The following is an 18,327-nucleotide window of genomic DNA, read 5'->3' as shown; positions in this document are numbered from 1 at the left end:
ACCAGTTTTCTGATCATGAGAATCAATCAGCTTACTTTGGGTCAACACAGGGAGGAGAGGGTAACCCGGAGTCTCTCAGTCTCACAATCAGTCAGGCTGTTATTGTGCTTAAATAATACAACCATATTTAATCATTGAAAAAACAACAACAACAACCTTGCCCCTTTGTAGAGCTGATTTTAAAAGCAGAATAGTTTACATTTTCCTAACTGAACAAAAAGCTGAATTTATGAGGCAATTATTATAATCATCATGGGGGATGAGTATCTTTCCATATGTTTGACAAATACTACAATGAAGATAACATTCAGTACACATAATAAACAGTCAATCCCAGATTATGGAATAGGTTAAACAAATTGAAACAGATTTAAATTTAATTAAATCAGCACACGTTTGTATTGTGTGGGATTTGTAATTCTTTGTATTTCAGCACTGAAATTAAAATAATGAAATGTAGGTTATTATCCCTATCAAATATATTTTGGATTTTATACTCTTGGCAGCCTGGCCAATAACACAGAAAATGGTGTTGTCATGGTCTGACGTCATGTGACGAGTGACATCAGACAGGAACCAGTTGAAGGGAGTTTGACAAATCAAGATGGCGACCTACGCTGGAGCAGGAAAGAGCTTTCAGTATAAATAAAACTGTTCCGCAGGACTGTTGGAATCGGAGTTCCACCGTGATTAGACGTCGTTTATATTTTGAAAGGAGAAGACGGAGCAGATACTGGTGAGAAGCATGTGTATTCGTGTGAGCTCCGTTTTATTTGAGGGGCGGTGGCAGCAGTCAGTCCTGTCCAGCCACATAACGTTACAGCCAGGCCACTCACACAACTAAGCGTATTAGCATGAACAGTGGCACTCCCCCAAGACCATTAACCTCTTTCTAGTGGTGGTTGTCAGTCAAATCATTTATTTGATCACTATATTACACGAATGCCACCTAAGCTTACACCTTTCCCCACGCCGACTTCTTAAACTGTGACCGTATGTTAGCTATTAGCTGTTAAGGAAGGACCTAACCAAAGATAGCTAAGGCTAGCCTAGCTTGTAGCTAAAGCTATCCTAACTTAAGTGACTCTCGCTAATTGTACATCCGTGGGCCTGTAAACACATTTCAGGAGCCATGCGTGGCAGCTGATGGCTTTGAAACTACGTGTTTTAACATAAACCTGTCTGAAAACGGAAATGAACTATTAATAATGTTCTCCTTTCGTTATCGTTTTAAGTTAGACGCAGTTGAAGTCCCTCAAAGTTTGCAAACCTTTTTACTTGTTCGAGTCGTCCAGAGCTGTTGTGGTCATTACTGATATCTGTGTTAAGTCTTACTGACGTGTATTACTGTAACGATCAGTACAAGGTAAGTTGTTAAAATATTTACGGAAAACAGCAACTAGTGATGCAGAGTTGTTATATAATGTTGTCCCTAACTAGTATGAGCTACTAATTAACTAAATACTACGTTAAACTCGTCATGCTTAAAGTCATTGCATACGGAATTTGATAGAGACGTGGATCCTGATCACAAGACACCCCTCCCCCTCTCCGGCCCCCACCACCCTGATTATGTGTGGTCCATTTCCACACTGGTGGATTGGTGACATGGGAATGTATTCTAATGTGGAGTTAGATGTTGGCTTTCACCGATGTAGGGATCGCTAACAACACAGTCATTGTTTGTCTAGGGGCCAGTTGAGTCACTGTTTACTTTAAACTCAGAATATTGGAGTGTTATGTACTTTTTTTTTGCTAATAAATCAGCTGTGCAAGTGGATCAAATTAACGCTATTTACAACCAGCACCCAGATCAAAGTCTGTGTTTAGCAGACTTGAAAACAGTGACTTCCCTGTGTTGATATTAGCAGGCATTGTTGCACAGATCACCAAAAAATGGGATTGTGTCATTTAAAATGCAAAGCTGTGTAATACAGAAAGGCAAATGGAATGATTATAATTTAAGAAGAATTTGCCCTGCCATGCAATAAAGTGTCACTTGTCTTCTTTATTGATTAAAACTGTTCTGTACAATCAATGTCCCCATTTGAAAGACAACGTACTGTAAATATCAGAAACTCCATGTCATAGTACATACATTACGTGTGCAAGAAGGACTGTGGAAATCCACTTTGTTCATACTGTTGAACCATTTGAACTTGCATTAACCTGTAGCTTGTCATTGTTGGCTCTTTTTGTCAGTTAAACAAAACTCTGGCACTCTCACTATTTACTAACTTATATATTCATTTCTGTTTTCAGAGACTCTAAATGGCTGCGAGGAAGTCTGGATCAGATGCATACAACAATGGTAAGGGCTCATTCTGAACACTTTCTTGTTTCACTTCGAGACTACACTCGTGTTTTAAGTTGTGAGTTAAGTGTGTGTTCAAGATCTACTGACACCAGTAGTTCCTGTGTCTACTCTTCTAATATATGTCAACTGGGCTTCTGTTTTTTTCTTTTTTGTACACAGGACCCATTAGCTACCTTGAAGACGTTCCCTTCAAGATAAATGAAAAATTCCGCTGCCCAGCCAAAGTGGGGCTGCCTGTCGGTTTCTGTCTGCCTGACTGCGGCTCTTTACTGGTGGACACACAGGTTAGTCAGCACAATGAAGGTGTTGTGAGTTAGTTGTGGCCTACATGCAGCTTTGCAAATCCCATTTTTAGTCAGATGGTGTCATATTTCAGACAGCAAACATGACACCATGACTGCAGAGAAGGTGTCATTTTTGCTATTTATGCTTAGTTTAAAATAATTTAATGCACATGCTATCCAACAGGGTGACAGTTTGGTCCCAGAAGTTATTTAGGCTGTTGCTGGTGATTTGAGCATATCAGCTTGAAAATGAAGCACCTTTTATTGTTTAAAATATTACAATATAATAATTACAGCAACCTTAAATTTGTCATCAGTTTATGGTATTGACGTTCTCCAGATATCTTAATGTTAGACTGGACTTTTTAATAAGCAGTAATTTGCTTCATAATTGCAACAATAATTGTTTTCTTTCTTGGTCTATGCCATATTTACCCATCACCCTCATTCTTCCTCTCAATATGTCTTCAACAGTATGACTTTTCTCTGGAGAGGCGTAGTGCACGCTGGGGGTTAGAACTGGCTGAGGCCAGAGCAGCAGAGGCAAGAGCAGAAAAGGCAGCAGCCAAGCAGGAGGCAGAGAGCAGGGAGTGTTTGTCCCAGGCTCAGGACGTCGATAGTGGTGGAGGGAAGAAACCCCGGTCTGCAACAGAGGACCAGGACCTTCCACCACCAGCATTGAACCCTGTTCTGGCTGGGCTGAGCCATAATGCCATCCTCACCCCACTGCCTGCCCCAAGCCTTGGCCCCAGGAAAACCCAGCCTAGCACTCCTCAGCCACACAGCCTCAATCTAGCTGACTTTGAGCGGGAAGAAGATCCCTTCGACAAGCTAGAGCTCAAAACTTTGGACGATAGGGAGGAGCTAAGGAACATCCTCCAGAGCCAGCCCCAACCTCAGCCTCTTCCTTCTGTATCTCCACCAGAGGTCTCTCAGCGAGGGTCAGCATCACGTGGAAACAGTCCATCTCCACCCAGCACCAACACCAGCATCTCAGCCAAACCAGGCTTTACCCACAAACCCAATGGGCTGGTTGCCTTCCTGGACATGGACAGAGTTGGGCATCCCGGGAGAGCAGGGTTTGAAACAGATGATCGACCCTGTAACATCCGCTCTCTGACTTTTCCCAAGCTCTCTGATTCTGGTGACCTAGAGCCAGTGAGGTACTGTCCACTGCCTGCATCCATGCCTGCTCCCCGACACAACCTACCCAATGGCAGTCCGACCCTACCCAAGACCCAAGTTATTGTTGCTCCTGAGCCACCCAGCCACACTAAGAGTGGCACACCAAAGCCAGTAAGTCTAAGAGTAATTGTATTTATTATCTGTGTGCCATATAAAAACTATCAAGTGATGGTTAAAAAAAAAAAAATACTCAAACGTATTGATATATGTTTTTGTTAGGTCAACCCAGGTTCGGGATCTGTTGGTCTGCCCTGTGGTGGAGCCCTTCTCAGCATGACTCCCAGCGAACGTCAGTGTGTGGAAACGCTTGTGGGCATGGGCTACTCTTATGAGGGTGTCTTACGGGCCATGCAAAGACAAGGGCAGAACGTGGAGCAGGTGGGACTCTCACTCACCCCAATACACAGAAATCCAGATTCCTAACACATGTAGTGTCTGATGTTTCTGTAAATATGGGCTGAATATAAAAGACAGGCTTTGCATCACCCTGTATGTTGTCTGAAAACATTTGGCTGCAGATTAGGTTCTACACAGCTTTTATGAAATACGTAAAACGATATCAGTTGATTTAAAAAGCACTTGCAGTGGGAATTGATAATGGGGTCATAAAACAGAAAGATTGAGGTGAGGAGCAGCAAAATAAACCCCACAGAACATTGATGAGGTGATTTCTCTTCACTGTATAGCTCTAAATATTTAAGAAAAACCTGAAGCACCATACTACGCTTGTAATTGCTATTTATATACAGGGAATTTAGGATAACAATGTGTTCATACTAGACCCATTAAAAAACATGTACTTGTTGTCTTTCCAAGGTATTGGACTACCTGTTTGTTCATGGTCGTCTGTGTGAGCGAGGCTTTGATGCAAGTGCAGTGGAGGAATGTTTAGAGATGTACCAGTGCTCAGAAGAAAAGGTTTGTACATTTGTGCATTAGAGAAATGTACATCTCCAGAGCCTGCCTAATGTTTAACTACATAATTTAAGTCATTGAGAGGCTGTAATGTTGATTACATGAACCGTTTAAACAATTTTGTTTAAAAAAAAAATGTCATCCTTTGTAGGCTTTGCAGTTTCTCGAGCTGATGTCAAGATTCGGTGAGATGGGATTTGAGCGGGATGCCATTAAAGAGGTCCTGCTAGTCCACAACAATGATCAGGACAAGGCTCTGGAGGACCTGATGGCTCGTGCCACAGCGAGCTGAGTCAAGCAGGTCACCTAACCAAAGCTCTACCCAGGGCATACCTCCCGCTACCACCCAGCAGCCCCTTTTCTTCTGCCCACCCTATCACACCATGCCCTGTCCTTGCCTTGGCTGTGAAAGGGACAGCTGGGAGACTGTTGTATTTCTCTCTGTGCTACAACGTATTGTGTCTCAGCACTTCTTAACGACTGTGTGCCTAGAGTGGAGGGGGTTAAACTGTAACAATACTTCATGGTGGTGTTAGATTCCAGGAGTTGGTACTGCTAGTTTATCGAAGAATAGAAGGAATTACTTTGCTGGGAAGGACAAACTGGAAGAAGTGGGATGTGGCATTTTGATGCCACTCTGATTTGCTTCCACTTGGAAGTGTTTATCTGACTGCAGAACCAAACAGAAAGGAGCTGGTGGCAGGCTCTTAGTGCACCACCGAGCGACGAGTGTGAACTTTGGAAACTCCCAAACAACTAAGCTGCCATCTTCCACTGCTCACTGCAGACCTAGTAAATGGTGGAGGGGATAGGGGGCCTTGAGGAGGCTCCCATCAAACTGAACCAACTAACATTAAAAGTTAAAAAAAAAAAAAAAAAATGATAAAAAAAAAAAAAATGGCACCGTCACCAGACAGAGAACTGACTCTCAAGAAGTGCCCTCTGTGCTGTGGTGTCCTGCACCTGTTTCTGTTCGACTTTATGCTTTCATTCATTTGTGTCTGTTTTTCTGTACATTCTCTGCACTTTTTCATGTCAGTTTAAAGATTCCATTTCTTTGCTTTCTGTTTTACGAATTGCATAATAGATCATAAGTCATTATAACTCAGAACATAAGAGTACTACTTCCCAGTGTGCTCTTTGATCTGCACTGGAATAGCCTGCTAAAGAAGTAGGGAGAGATGGGGGAATTTTCCTTTGCAGAAAATTTTGGAATATCCCATGGCCCATCGGCACTGAGGTGTCACATAATACACAAGCACACACACACGTTTCATAATTATCAACTTATTTAAAATAGTACACTGACACTTTGATTTAAAAATATAGAGTTTCATATGATAACGTAAGATATGTAACATTTACACGTGATGCTTTTGTTTTCAGACTGGAAAAGAGCGAGTGGAAAAAAAAAATTAAGTGAAGGTTGTTTTTGCAGCCACATCACAGTGCAATAGAGACATTTCATATTGTGTGGCTGTTGACTGGCAATTTGAGCCTCAAGCAACTGTTGGGAGAGGGGTGTTTTAAGCCTTGCTGAAAATTTGGCTGTAACAAGAAAAGGTTTGAGTTCAGTGATTTATATCATTCATTCTCTGTTATTGGATTTCATACCACAAAATCTAATCAAACATGACTTTGGTTTGTCTGTTTTTCTCATGCGTAGTAGGAAATGAGCATTTCATCTTGATTTTAGTTTGTTTGGCATCTCCCCAGTCCTAAATGGAAAATTTAAAAACAAGAAAAGGTCAAAAAAACATTTTCCCAGATGCTGATTGGCTGCATTTGTTTAAAAGAAGGCCGGCCAAGATCCTTTATTTTCATAGTATGTGATAATGGAGCTCTTAATTTCCATGTTCAAAAAGCATGTCTGCTCAATTGCACCAAGGGAAAAGATGGCAGGAATTTCCATAATCTTGAGCTTTGTGGTTTGATGGGGATTGTGAGAGGCATGGTAACAGATTAAGGGCTTAAAGTTGGTAAAACGTGACTGCGAACTGGTGCTGCTCTGGGGAGGTCCAGTACTCTGTCTCCGTTCAGATACAAGGAAAAAATGTCTAACCACCAATCTGTTTGAGAACAAAACTGTGTGTTTTATTGCAGATACAGACGTCATTCTATTTGTTTGATACAAATGGTAAATGACCAAGTGTCTGTAGGATATACAGTACCATGCAAACCACAAGGATGAGAACATGCTTGCAGTAAATGAACTTCCCAAACCACCCATATCCCAGTGTTTGCTTCAGTGGCACATGTCAAAAATCTGTCCTTGAGTCATATCTTAATATTTTTTTGGTGTTCATACAGTTTGCATTCCTGGTGCAGGTGAATGACACGTTATGAGCAAGGTGTCATGTTAGTCTAAGTAAATTCTTTTCAGCCAGCGTTTTAAGTTTGATATGCAGTTGACATGATCGACAAGTGAGTGTTTGTACTTAGCTTTTATTTTATTTTCACTTGCCTTCCTTTTTATTCGCTGTGACAAAGAAGGACGGGTTACTTACCTAACAGACAAACACATAAGTGGTATTATTGTCTCCATACTTGACTCAAGTGTGGTTGAGTTAATCAGAGATAAAGCACGTTGATGTCCACTCGCCTCTTCTCTGAGAGCCACACAAGTTTGGCTGATTACAGTATACAAGGTTGTGGAACTCCTCCATTTGATGCCTCCTCCTGTTTCTGTTCCGATCTGCGAGTTGTGCTTGGATAAAGTGCAACTAGCTTGTCATTATTTAATGGATCAAGTTCAAGAGTTTATATATCAGATTCACAGCTAAGTCACCGCATAATGAATCTAATAAGCGCTGAAATATTTTAGGAGTATAATAAAAGGCCGGTGAGCTGAGTGTTCCTTCCCAAGCTCCTAAAATGTGATTTACAAAATGTTCAATTTCCTCTTGAATTATTTGGAAAATTCACATGATTAAATGTGCACATATTTTCAGTGGTGAGACTTGATTATTGCTGAGATCATTCTGATAATGTTGTTCACAAGAAGTATGATCACAACAAATTAAATAGGGTACATGAAGCTGGTGAGACAGTACAACTCCCCCGCCCCCTTCTTTCTCTCCTTTATAACAAACATATGTTCATTCTCTCTGTTCAGATGACAAAACCGCAACAATGCAGATGATTGTCCATTCAGGTATTGTCAGCGGCAACTGGAAAGATCCAACTGCGCAGCTGAGTCAGCAGAAAAAAGACCAATATGCAACAGTGTAGAGGCCATATGAAGCCTGCCTGCGGTTACCAGGGCAAGATTACAAAGTCGAGTGCATTATCTCCACAGATATGACTTGAAGGTCATTTGTGTGATTTCAGATTTCCACTCCAACCATATCCCAGTGCTCACGCAAATAATTTCCATCTTCAGAAAAATCGAGTCAGCCAACTGTGATGAAAATTAATTATCAAGATGTGTGACTTGCATTGTCGAAATCTCCAGGTGAACAGGAAGGCATTAATATGCACAATAATTAGAAAGATGGCAAGGGATATGAGATAACAGGTGCCAGTAAAATATTAGTTTTTGTGAATCACAATCATTTCACAGAACTACATTTATGTGTACGCTGAAACTTTTGATAGTTTAGGATTTGGTTATATTTATATATTAGTACCTATTTTTAACAAATCAATACCTTACCATTATGTGCGTATAGCTTTGTAGATCAGACTTGCATATTTGTATAAGAAGACTTGTAATATAAAGGTATTCGCATGTACTAACAATTTTGTCACTAAAACAAATAATACGGTATGCTCTTGCACAGAAAGAGATCAGAATCATCGACCAGTATGGGTCTCACGCAATTGGCGTGGACGAGCACGCATGACGCTCCCGTTCACGTACGACCTTGTTTTTGTTGATGTTTAATTTGAGTGCGGCTGCGCGCTGCCCAATGCTTTCGCCGTTGCTGCTGACGCGACTTGGCAGGGGAAAAGAGTGTGTACCCTCTGATTTCAGCTAGCTAGAAGCAGGGCAGTTTTCACGGCGTGAGTGTTGTAATATTTGAGAAGCTGGGACGCTGGCGAGCGAAAGGGATTCAGCGATAATCTTAGCCTGCGACTAACCAACCTTACCCGTATGTGATCGCCCTTCCTTGTCGTCGGACGCCGCCAGCGAGGGCCAAGGAACTAAATAGCATATCGCCATTATATGATCCAGTGTCCAGCGTCACTTTTACCCTCCATGTGGGTGAGGGAACTGTGTGTGTCAGATTATGGCGAGAAAAACAGTTAGCAGGAAAAGGAAGGCAGGAGAGCCCAAGGACCAACAACAGGTAGGCGGAAACCGGTGTTAGCTAGCCAGTTGTATTAGCATGCTAACGAGCACTGGGCTAGCCAGATTTAGCCGATATAAGCCCTGTTAGAAACGGGATATTGGTGACATTTTAACAGATATGCGGCTGCAATATTTTGACTAAACATGCACTAAACATGCACAATGGCGGTCTTCTTGAAAAAAAAATATGACGGCGTGTTTCTATTTGAAAGGCAGTAGCTGCTAATGTTAGCACGACGTTAGCCAACGGCAGTCCGTTATCACTACGACTGCTAGCCAAAAGGTCGGCTACCTTTCCTTCATTAGGGTTATATTCAAATGTGACCATTTTATAAAAACACTATCGGAGGTAGTAAACTAAGATTGACAGTCTTTTTCTCGGTTTGGATCATTACCTGTCACCTTTTAATCATTAATCAAAAAGAAAGTGAAATTATCTAATTAGTATAATTAAGCATCGCCATTGCAACGTTAGCGGAAACGTTACCAGTTACGCTGGCTAACCAGTTTACTTCACGTCAGACGAACCGTAGATCGGTTTGTGCAGGATAATAAATTAGATGTTTGCTGACGACAACATTCCCCATCAATAGGACTTTGCTCCTTCAGCCTGCCCAGCTGTAATACCACTAAATGTTCCTTGAAACAAACCAGAAAATTGGATGGAAATATCCTAAGGTTTGTTATTTATCTATGTATATTTACGACCTGCTTTTACTGCGTCACGTCAACAGTGTTGGTGCGTGTCTGTGGCTGGTGGGACCCCCATCATTCACCAGTACCCTTGAACCACATCCTTATTACCAGAAGTATTTTTCCAATCTATTAATTTCTCCCATCAGATCTAACGATCAAAGACTACATGAAAAAAACAACAACTCGGATACAACCACAGATTCCTTTGAGAGCCAGTGAATAGAAACTGTTACACAACGTACAATGGGCATGAATAATTAGGCCAGGGTGAGACAATTAATAAATAACAGTAATATGTGTATATTTATTATAATGAAAATCCCTAATGTCACTATAAATGTTTGCAAACATCGTTCAGGCAGCTTTGAAATGAATGAAGGGTCATCCAACGGATGAATGTTAAATGCAGTACGAGCTGATCCGACAGGTTTCCTGTTGTTATCTCTTCCATTTGTTATGAATTCTTGATAAAAAAAATATTTTTTCATTTGATCATATTGCAATTCTTTTGCTGTATAAATTATCATTTGTTTTGTACTTTAATATCAAAGCAAAAACAATATTTGTCAACAAATAAAGTGAATACCATTTTTTAATGGTGAACTGCTGTTGTGATGCTGATGCGGTGAACTGATGTTGTAAACTGTGAAATGTCTATACAGTCTTACTTGCATGAACCAAATTTCATTTTCATTTTCCCATAAAAGTCTAGGTAACAAGCCACTCAGTTTTGCAAAGGTTAAACAAATGTATTGATGGACAGATGGGAGTGTCCCTGGTGCAAATAGTATGACTCAGTCTAAACACTTTTTTGGAATGTATTCGTGTGTGTGAGACTTTGACGTGTTCCTGACCAGTGATGTGCAGTAAGTACATAAAGAGGTTTTTCGGGGGTCTAATAATGCCAATAGGTATTCTGCACCTCGGTTTTAGACAGCCATTACTGACCCGAGTGAAATGTTTAAATTCAGTGCAATTATGTGCACTGGGTCTCTATTGACCAAGTCCAAAGAAGTGTCAGTGACAATGTGGATGTGTGTGTTTTTGTAGTAATAGTCCCATGATCCACTAAAACTCTTAAATCTGTACCAGTTAGCTATGTGTCCACTGTCCTCTGGGGGCTAAGCAAAGACATTAAAATAGGGATGAGGGCACCTGAAACACACAAGGATGCAATGACATTACAGCATATTAATTTAAATCCTATCAGCTCTTTGTATTGAAATCAGTAATTAACATATTTGTAGACTAACTTCTAAATTACTGTTAATAAAAAGCAATAATTGATAGTGTAAAATATTGGGGCTTGACAAAGGTCATCTGCTTTATCCACAAATCATCTTCAGGTGATTTACCTTCCTCTTCCCCTTCCTTTCTATAGCTGGGTTGGTGTCAGACGCCACAGAAGCGGAGCCGTGTTTCTTGTTCATCGCGTCATGCCCAGCAGTGGTGGTGCAGTCGGCGCTCTGTGGTGTGTGCCCTCCGAGGGCGGGAGTTCAGACCTCAACAGCAGCACGAGTTGCGGCTCCAGCGGAGCCTGCGTGGCTTTGCAGCCGGCAGGCTCCCTGGCATCCTTAAGGAGAGGGAGTTTTCTCTGGGACGACTCAACAAGGTGTTTGCCTCGCAGTGGCTCAACCACCGGCAGGTGGTTTGTGGGACTAAGTGCAACACGGTGAGGTTCCCATTGGTTACTAAGCTGCGTTAGTTAAGCCTTTCTTTGGTGTTTGACAGAGTTACGGCTACAAATAACGATTGGCTTCATTATCGATTAATCTGTTGATTATTTTCTCTGTTAATATATAAGCTGTTTGGTTTTTAAAATGTCAGAAATCTGATCATTTTAGCATCTTTAATTAAACAAAAAAAATTCAAAACGAATAATCGCCTTTCAAAATCGTTCGCAATGAATTTTCTGTTGATCAACAAATTGATTAGTTTACTAATAGTTGCAGCTCTACTCATAATACTATTAATATTAACCAGTGAATTTACGTGCACTGGAATAATTTGATTATTGCAACTGTCATGTATACACTATAACCAGCTTGGATGCCTAAAGGTTGATATTGACATGTAATGCAAGTAACAGAGCTGAATTAGCTGCAAGTCTTTCAAGTTATTTTTTTGTTTTGATGTGGTGATATATCCCAAAGGTCAGCAGGATTTCCCACTGGACATTTGTTAAAGTAAAGCATTTTGGTTGCAAAACAAAAGGGTTGAGTTGTCGGTGAAAATACTGTAAACATGCACAACATTTCCCAAGAAGATGCCATGTTGAACTTTCTATCATGCAGAGGGCCTGTGTGTTTTCAGATGGAAATGATTTTTAGCATTTGGGTCCTTGATTTTGTTTCTTAAATGTTTGAGTTTTGTTATTCAGATCACTGGACCTAAACATGACTGAACTTCTCTGTCAGGATTTTTATATGTTCCTCCCACACATTTGGGGCTAACGTGATGCATTTTCTTAATTTCCTTGCAGCTTTTTGTAGCCGATGTCCTGACAGGACAGATAACGCGTATTCCCATGCTGAAGGACAGGGAGTGTCATGATGGAGGCTCTGGAGCGGTGGGGGTGGTGGGGGCAGCGGGGGCGGCGGGGCGAAATTACCACCCCACAGGAGGCTCTCGTGCCCGGCTGGACCAGCAGGGCTGTGGGATCCACGCTATTGAACTCAACCCCTCGAGGACACTGCTCGCCACAGGAGGAGACAACCCCAACAGCCTGGCCATTTACCAGCTGCCCACACTGGACCCTGTGTGTGTTGGAGATGTAAGTGGTTTGAGCTCTACTGCCATTTAGTTATGGCTTATGGTTGCTAATCCACTCTTTTGTCTTGTTATAAATCTTTTGGTTTCGATTCTTTCAAACTATATTAAGCTATCTGTGTACTAGCCACAACATGAAGCATAGTTTGTTATCTCGGAAGTCATAATCTATGATTATTTTAGAAAGTGCTGACATCTTTAGTTGGTTTGGGAGTGAGATGTTTGTTAGCATGTTAGCTACTTTTCCAAGTTGTTTTTGGCCTCACCTGCAGAGGTGGTCTACAGATTCCACGGTTGGTTTGTCCAATAGTGAAGTATATCGTCGACTATACAATTGATTGCCATAAATATTAGTCCTCAGAGGATGAGTTTTATGTTTCCCTGACTTTTTATCACTGGACACTGGATTTGTCCAATACTTTTTACAACATGATAAATAAACATCAAGTATTGGTTCCCATCTGGCTCTGCCATAGCCTTCTTCCAGACCACTCGATCTCTGTCCAGGTCTCTTTATTTGTTCAGCCATTCAAAAAGGTCTGGTGTTGTTTTTAATTACAGTTGTCTGCTTTGCTGGGAGAACAACAGGGATGTCCTCTTTCAACATAGCATGCTAGCTAAAGAGCTAGATTTACAAGAAATTGTGACAAAAAGGGTTACAAACATAGTTGTGTTTAAGTTAGCTTACAGATGTAATGTTCATGGACTTTTTTGTTTCTTGCTCTTTTACCTTTTCAACAAGAAGATGTCTTCCTGAATAAATAATGTCAAATATAATGGCAGTTCAGAGTGATTATCAGGCTACCTCGGCTGCTTTTGGAACAATGCTAACTTAACCTGCTGATATACTCATATTTGAATGCTGACATTTTAAGCTTGACCATGCTGTGATGCCAGTTATCATTTCAGACCTTGCAGGTTCTCTAAAGTTCTCTCTTCATCCACCAAAGAGGATTAAAAATCCTGCAATATTATTTGCTGGATAAAATTTTGCTAATATTGCCTTGTTACTATTTAGCATTTCACCCTGCTGCACACAAAGCTGTATAACTTTTACATGGAAGCCATTTGTTTTTCAGGATGGTCACAACGACTGGATATTCTCCATAGCGTGGATCAGTGACAACATGGCGGTTTCTGGTGAGTTTAGTATTGTGAGCATTGGGCATTGAGCATTGCATGCCTTCACGTGATCTTAATTCAAAGTCAGGGCCTGGCATACCACGATGGTAATCCAATATTTCATTATGACACTTTTGTGTGATTTAGTTGGTGAATTAGTCGAGGTAAAATATCGATAAGCCCTGTTTTGATCTTAAATTTGCAGGGTCCAGAGATGGCTCCATGGGCTTATGGGAGGTTACAGAGGAAGTAATGAGCCAGGCTGAGAGGAGTCAGAATGAAGAGACGGTGCCCTCCTACGCCCACATCTCCCACCGTGCCCTAAAGGACATTCCCAAGGAGTACACCAACCCATACAACTGTAAAGTCCGTGCTCTGGCCTTCAACAATAACCATAAAGTAAGGTTCATCCTAACGCAGCTGCGAGGAAACTGTGTGATTGTGTTGTGTGTAAAATACTTCTAATATACTTGATGGCAGTTTTTAGGAAAATCCAGTATATAAGAAATATAACTCAAACATTGAGCATTATAATAGTAATTATTAATTCAGTAAAAATCTACTTTGTTAGCTCTGAGTTGATACAGCAGGAAGCTGCTGGCATGCTGTTTAATTTCCTCTCCAACTCTGTGCTTTTATAAATACATGTGTTTGTCACACAATAGTATTTCTACCTCCATAGGATTAAAATGACTCTTCTCTTTACCTGTTACCATGGTGAATAATAGTATTAGAGATCCATTTATGATTGTAGTTAGTCAACTCGGACGTTTGGGTTTTAAATTATCCCTGGAATCCATTGTAACCAGCATTAAATGTGACTAAAGTAATTATCTGTCAAAGGAGAATTTGACAATTCTTAAAATGGCTTTCAAAGCCTGCAGGGGAGTGGCAGCTCCACTGTTTCTAGTTCTGCCTCCACACAACTCGGCATTAGTCATTTACATCTTGTCTTCCTGTGTTGTTTTGTTCCCTTTCAGGAACTCGGTGCTGTATCCTTGGATGGTTATTTCCATCTCTGGAAAGCGGAGCATAACTTGTGCAAGGTACACCACATTTTACATTTTTAGAGTACCTGTTCAGTTTAATAAGTGATCAGCTGCCAACCAAATTAATAAATATTCCTCTAATATTTTTATATTTTCTGAACCTTTTCTCATTTAGTTTCTTCAGTGTAAACATCCTGTGTTGTTCCCCGTAGATACTGTCCACAAAGCTGCCTCACTGCAAAGAGAACGTGTGTCTGGCTTATGGACAGGACTGGTCGGTCTACGCTGTGGGTTCTCAGGCCCATGTTTCCTTTCTGGATCCACGGCAGCCAACACACAGCATAAAGTCTGTTAATTCCAGAGAGAGAGGGAGTGGTAAGTGACGTGTTAAACTTCCACAAGAGGCTGGTAACACAAGCAGTGAGCAGCTGACGCACCTCGTATTAAAGCAGTCTGCATATTATATACTTGGCAATAACCAACCACACGTCGGTGTGCTTGCAGTGGTAAGTGGTTCACAATGTAACTGGGATGTCACAAAGTTTGTTAGCTCCAATATTTTTTTTATGTTAAGAGCCATCTTATAAAAGCACAACATTGAAATGATTTTTAAGAGGCATTTAAGTGTCATTTCGCTACCGAAAGCGTATTTTATGTCTTTGTAGGGGTAGACGGAGAGACAGTGACTCCCAAAGGATCCAGGTTTTAGGTTGGAAAGCACAGAGGAGCGGAGGGTTGCCGTTTACTTTGGAGTAGCTTTGCATTACACGTTTGTGTCTGTTTGTGCAGGGATCCGCTCAGTGAGTTTCTATGAGCACATTGTGACAGTGGGTACCGGCCAAGGTTCTCTTCTCTTCTATGACATCCGCGCTCAGAGGTTCCTGGAGAACCCTTTTAATCCAGCCGGAGGGTATCGGAAGTGTCCTGGTGATGGCATCCTCAAGCTTACGACAGGGAAAGGCTGGCTGGTACATTTTTATTTTATTTTTCTCTGAACTTCTCCTTTATTGAAAGATGAACCGTGAACTGTATAGGGTGGGGCATGGTTAAAAACATTTCAATACTGGTACCAATACCTTGACTTTATACTGGTTCCTTAACAATATTTAACTCCATACCAATTTTATGAAGTCAATTTTGAATAAAAAATAAAAAATTGCACATTGTGCCACAAATATATAGTTTCCATGCAGTTTAGACGGGGGAGTGTAACCTAGGGTGCTTTCTGTAGCTACAGTTAAGCATTTGGCAGGCAAGCTCACGCTAGACACTAAATTTTTACTGTTATCAAAGTTTGGTACCAAATGACAAGCCTTTTTTTTATGCTAGATATTACCCAAGTAATTCAGTCGGTGCCATAAAAGTATCAATACTCATTGCCCAGCCCTAGAACTGAAGTAGATCTGACACCGATGTACTTGTAGAGTCATAAATGGTTATAAAGTTTCTTTGGGCTCTCCTGACCCATAATCCCCCTCTCCCGCTCTCCAACTCTCCGCATTGCTTTCAGAATCACGATGAGACGTGGAGGAGTTACTTCTCGGACATTCATTCCTTCCCCAACGCGGTGTACACCCACTGCTACGACGACTCCGGCACCAAGCTGTTTGTAGCAGGCGGACCTCTCTGCTCTGGCCTGCACGGCAACTACGCAGGACTGTGGAGCTAACCTCCTCTTGTCCTCCTCCACCATCGCTCTATCACTACATCCCTCGTCCAGATCTTTACTCAACCAGTCCCTCCATCCCTCTCCCCTCTTCAAGTTCATCGACATCACGGTCTTTGGTATCCCTCTTGCTCACTGAATTGTCACTCTGTTTTGCTCACATGTGGACTCAGGAGCATGATCTTTCCCTTACCGTATCACGGCTTTCAGTATTGTTGTTGTGTATATTTGTGTCCACTGTTACACTATCCCTTCTCCTATCACCTTCCACCTCAGCTACTCCGTTTATTTATATAAAAATGTACAATTAACCAATACGTTTCAAGAGCTGCAAAGTCTGCCACTGAGAAACTCGCTGAAGTTTTAAAAAACATTAAGAATAAAGTTATACATGTTCTCATCATGTAAAACATTTACATCCAACCTGCAGGGATTAGGCTATGGTCTTTTGCTGGCTTGTTTTTGTATGTAAGGATAGTGTTTACTGCTGCTTCTTCTGTGATAAAATGACAGTGTCTTTGTGGAAAAACTTGTGGAATTCTCTCCTAAAAGTTCCTTTTCATTCTCTCACTTAAACGGACAGCAATAAAAGAGAGGGAGAGAGGAAAGAAGGACTGAAGAGACAATTACTTTTGAAGGAGTGAAACGGAGTGCAGTTTGACATTTGATAGAGAATATTTCCTGGTTGAATCAGCAACCGTAACAATCACAAAGAACTTCTCCCTTTTCTCGACAGAAGTAAAAACAAAGAAGCCAATCAAAATGGGACTTTGTGCTCATCTTATCCTCACGGAGATGATGTAGAGGAGAAACATTTAAGATTGATAAATGCAGTGTTGTTGTTCTGCTAATTAATTAATCAAAACAAAAGCATATTTTATTTTTTGACTGTGTGATTTGACAGGCTGATATTCGAATTTGCTTTATTTGTATTTATTTCCCCCTTTCTCTGTCACTTTTATTCGGTTGGTCAGGAGTGTTTATATCTGCTTCTTTTGAAAGATTTTGTCTTTTCGCTCTTTGCTTATGTTCCCGTTCCCTTTGACCTGAATTCTTTCTGCAGATTGTTCAAATCCTGATCAGTAACCCTTTGGGTGTTACTAGAGAATTTACCCCAAGATTTTCAGTTTTAGTAGCAAGTTAACTATCATCAAATATGATGACTAATAGATAGGGGAGGCTTTGATTACTGGAGTGAAACCCCTCATGAGTCTGGGACTCCTTCACAGGAACTGGGGAGACGATCTGTAGTAGCTCATTTTGATATTCTCAGCCATCCAGATAGAAGGATGCAAAGAGAACTAATGAGATTTTTTTTTTGGACTCTACCCTGGAGTTAAATGCTGCAGGCACATACATTTATTGTCACAATTGTAAAACTTTTTCTTTTTTTTCCCTCTTTTTGTACCAAGGAGTGAGTGATTCTGCTCTTTTTCCTTGTTTGGTAGAGGCAGGGTAGGCTTAAGTTACGTTTTGGCCTTCCTCAAGTCTTTCTGTGAAAGACTGCCACAGGCGATCATAGTTTTCCTTTTCTACATGGAACTTTTCTCCAGTTTTCATGACAATGATCGATTGAAAAAGAAACCCCAATTACGACCACGAATTGAACAAATAAACAACACTTTTAAAGTGTATTTTATATATAAATGTGTATATGTATGTGTAAAATACATAGGGACAATTGCATAAATTTGTATGTATATGTCTGAGAAAGTGTGTGGATTGATCTGTCTACTTGGTGATGCCCTGTTTTTTTTTTTTATACACGCCTCATGAATGTTTTTACAAATGACTGACTGAGGATATTGTAAGATATAAACATCTGGGGAAAAGCTATTAAATCTTTAAAAGGAGTAAATACTACAAATAAAAATGTATATTGATGTAACGCGTCTTTTTTTCGTACTTGACGTGATTTAGTTTATCCAGTTAGAAGACCTCCTCTTGAATTAGTGGAGTCACTTCAGGCAGAAAGGTCTCCGTGTCACTGATGCTCCAGTCTGCACTGTTATGACACTGGAAATAACAAAGCTGTGCGCTTCTTCAATGAGCATAATTGTAAAAACAAATATTAATAAACATCCGTAAAA

At 40.8% G+C, this 18,327-nt stretch overlaps 2 protein-coding genes across 2 annotated transcripts; both read left to right on the top strand.

Moving 5' to 3' along the window:
- Positions 1-595: 595 nt before the first annotated feature.
- ubap1 (ubiquitin associated protein 1) lies at positions 596-7,651 on the top strand. The gene is made up of 7 exons (XM_069156707.1): positions 596-736; positions 2,263-2,311; positions 2,477-2,601; positions 3,076-3,897; positions 4,006-4,164; positions 4,603-4,704; positions 4,853-7,651. The coding sequence occupies exons 2-7, from the start codon at positions 2,272-2,274 to the stop codon at positions 4,991-4,993; spliced, it is 1,389 nt and encodes a 462-aa protein (XP_069012808.1). The 5' UTR covers positions 596-736; positions 2,263-2,271; the 3' UTR covers positions 4,994-7,651.
- Positions 7,652-8,574: 923 nt separating this feature from the next.
- dcaf12 (DDB1 and CUL4 associated factor 12) lies at positions 8,575-18,120 on the top strand. The gene is made up of 9 exons (XM_069155422.1): positions 8,575-8,993; positions 11,073-11,363; positions 12,174-12,464; positions 13,540-13,600; positions 13,788-13,981; positions 14,563-14,628; positions 14,784-14,946; positions 15,361-15,539; positions 16,082-18,120. Exons 1-9 carry the CDS (start codon positions 8,934-8,936, stop codon positions 16,238-16,240), a joined length of 1,464 nt encoding a protein of 487 aa, XP_069011523.1. The 5' UTR covers positions 8,575-8,933; the 3' UTR covers positions 16,241-18,120.
- The last annotated feature ends 207 nt before the right edge of the window (positions 18,121-18,327 follow it).

Source organism: Embiotoca jacksoni, unplaced genomic scaffold (genome assembly GCF_022577435.1).
Source record: "Embiotoca jacksoni isolate LCO1_2020_lvr unplaced genomic scaffold, fEmbJac1.0.p SCAF_1, whole genome shotgun sequence".
Lineage (NCBI taxonomy): Eukaryota > Metazoa > Chordata > Actinopteri > Embiotocidae > Embiotoca > Embiotoca jacksoni.
This window is presented reverse-complemented; position numbering and strand designations above follow the sequence as displayed.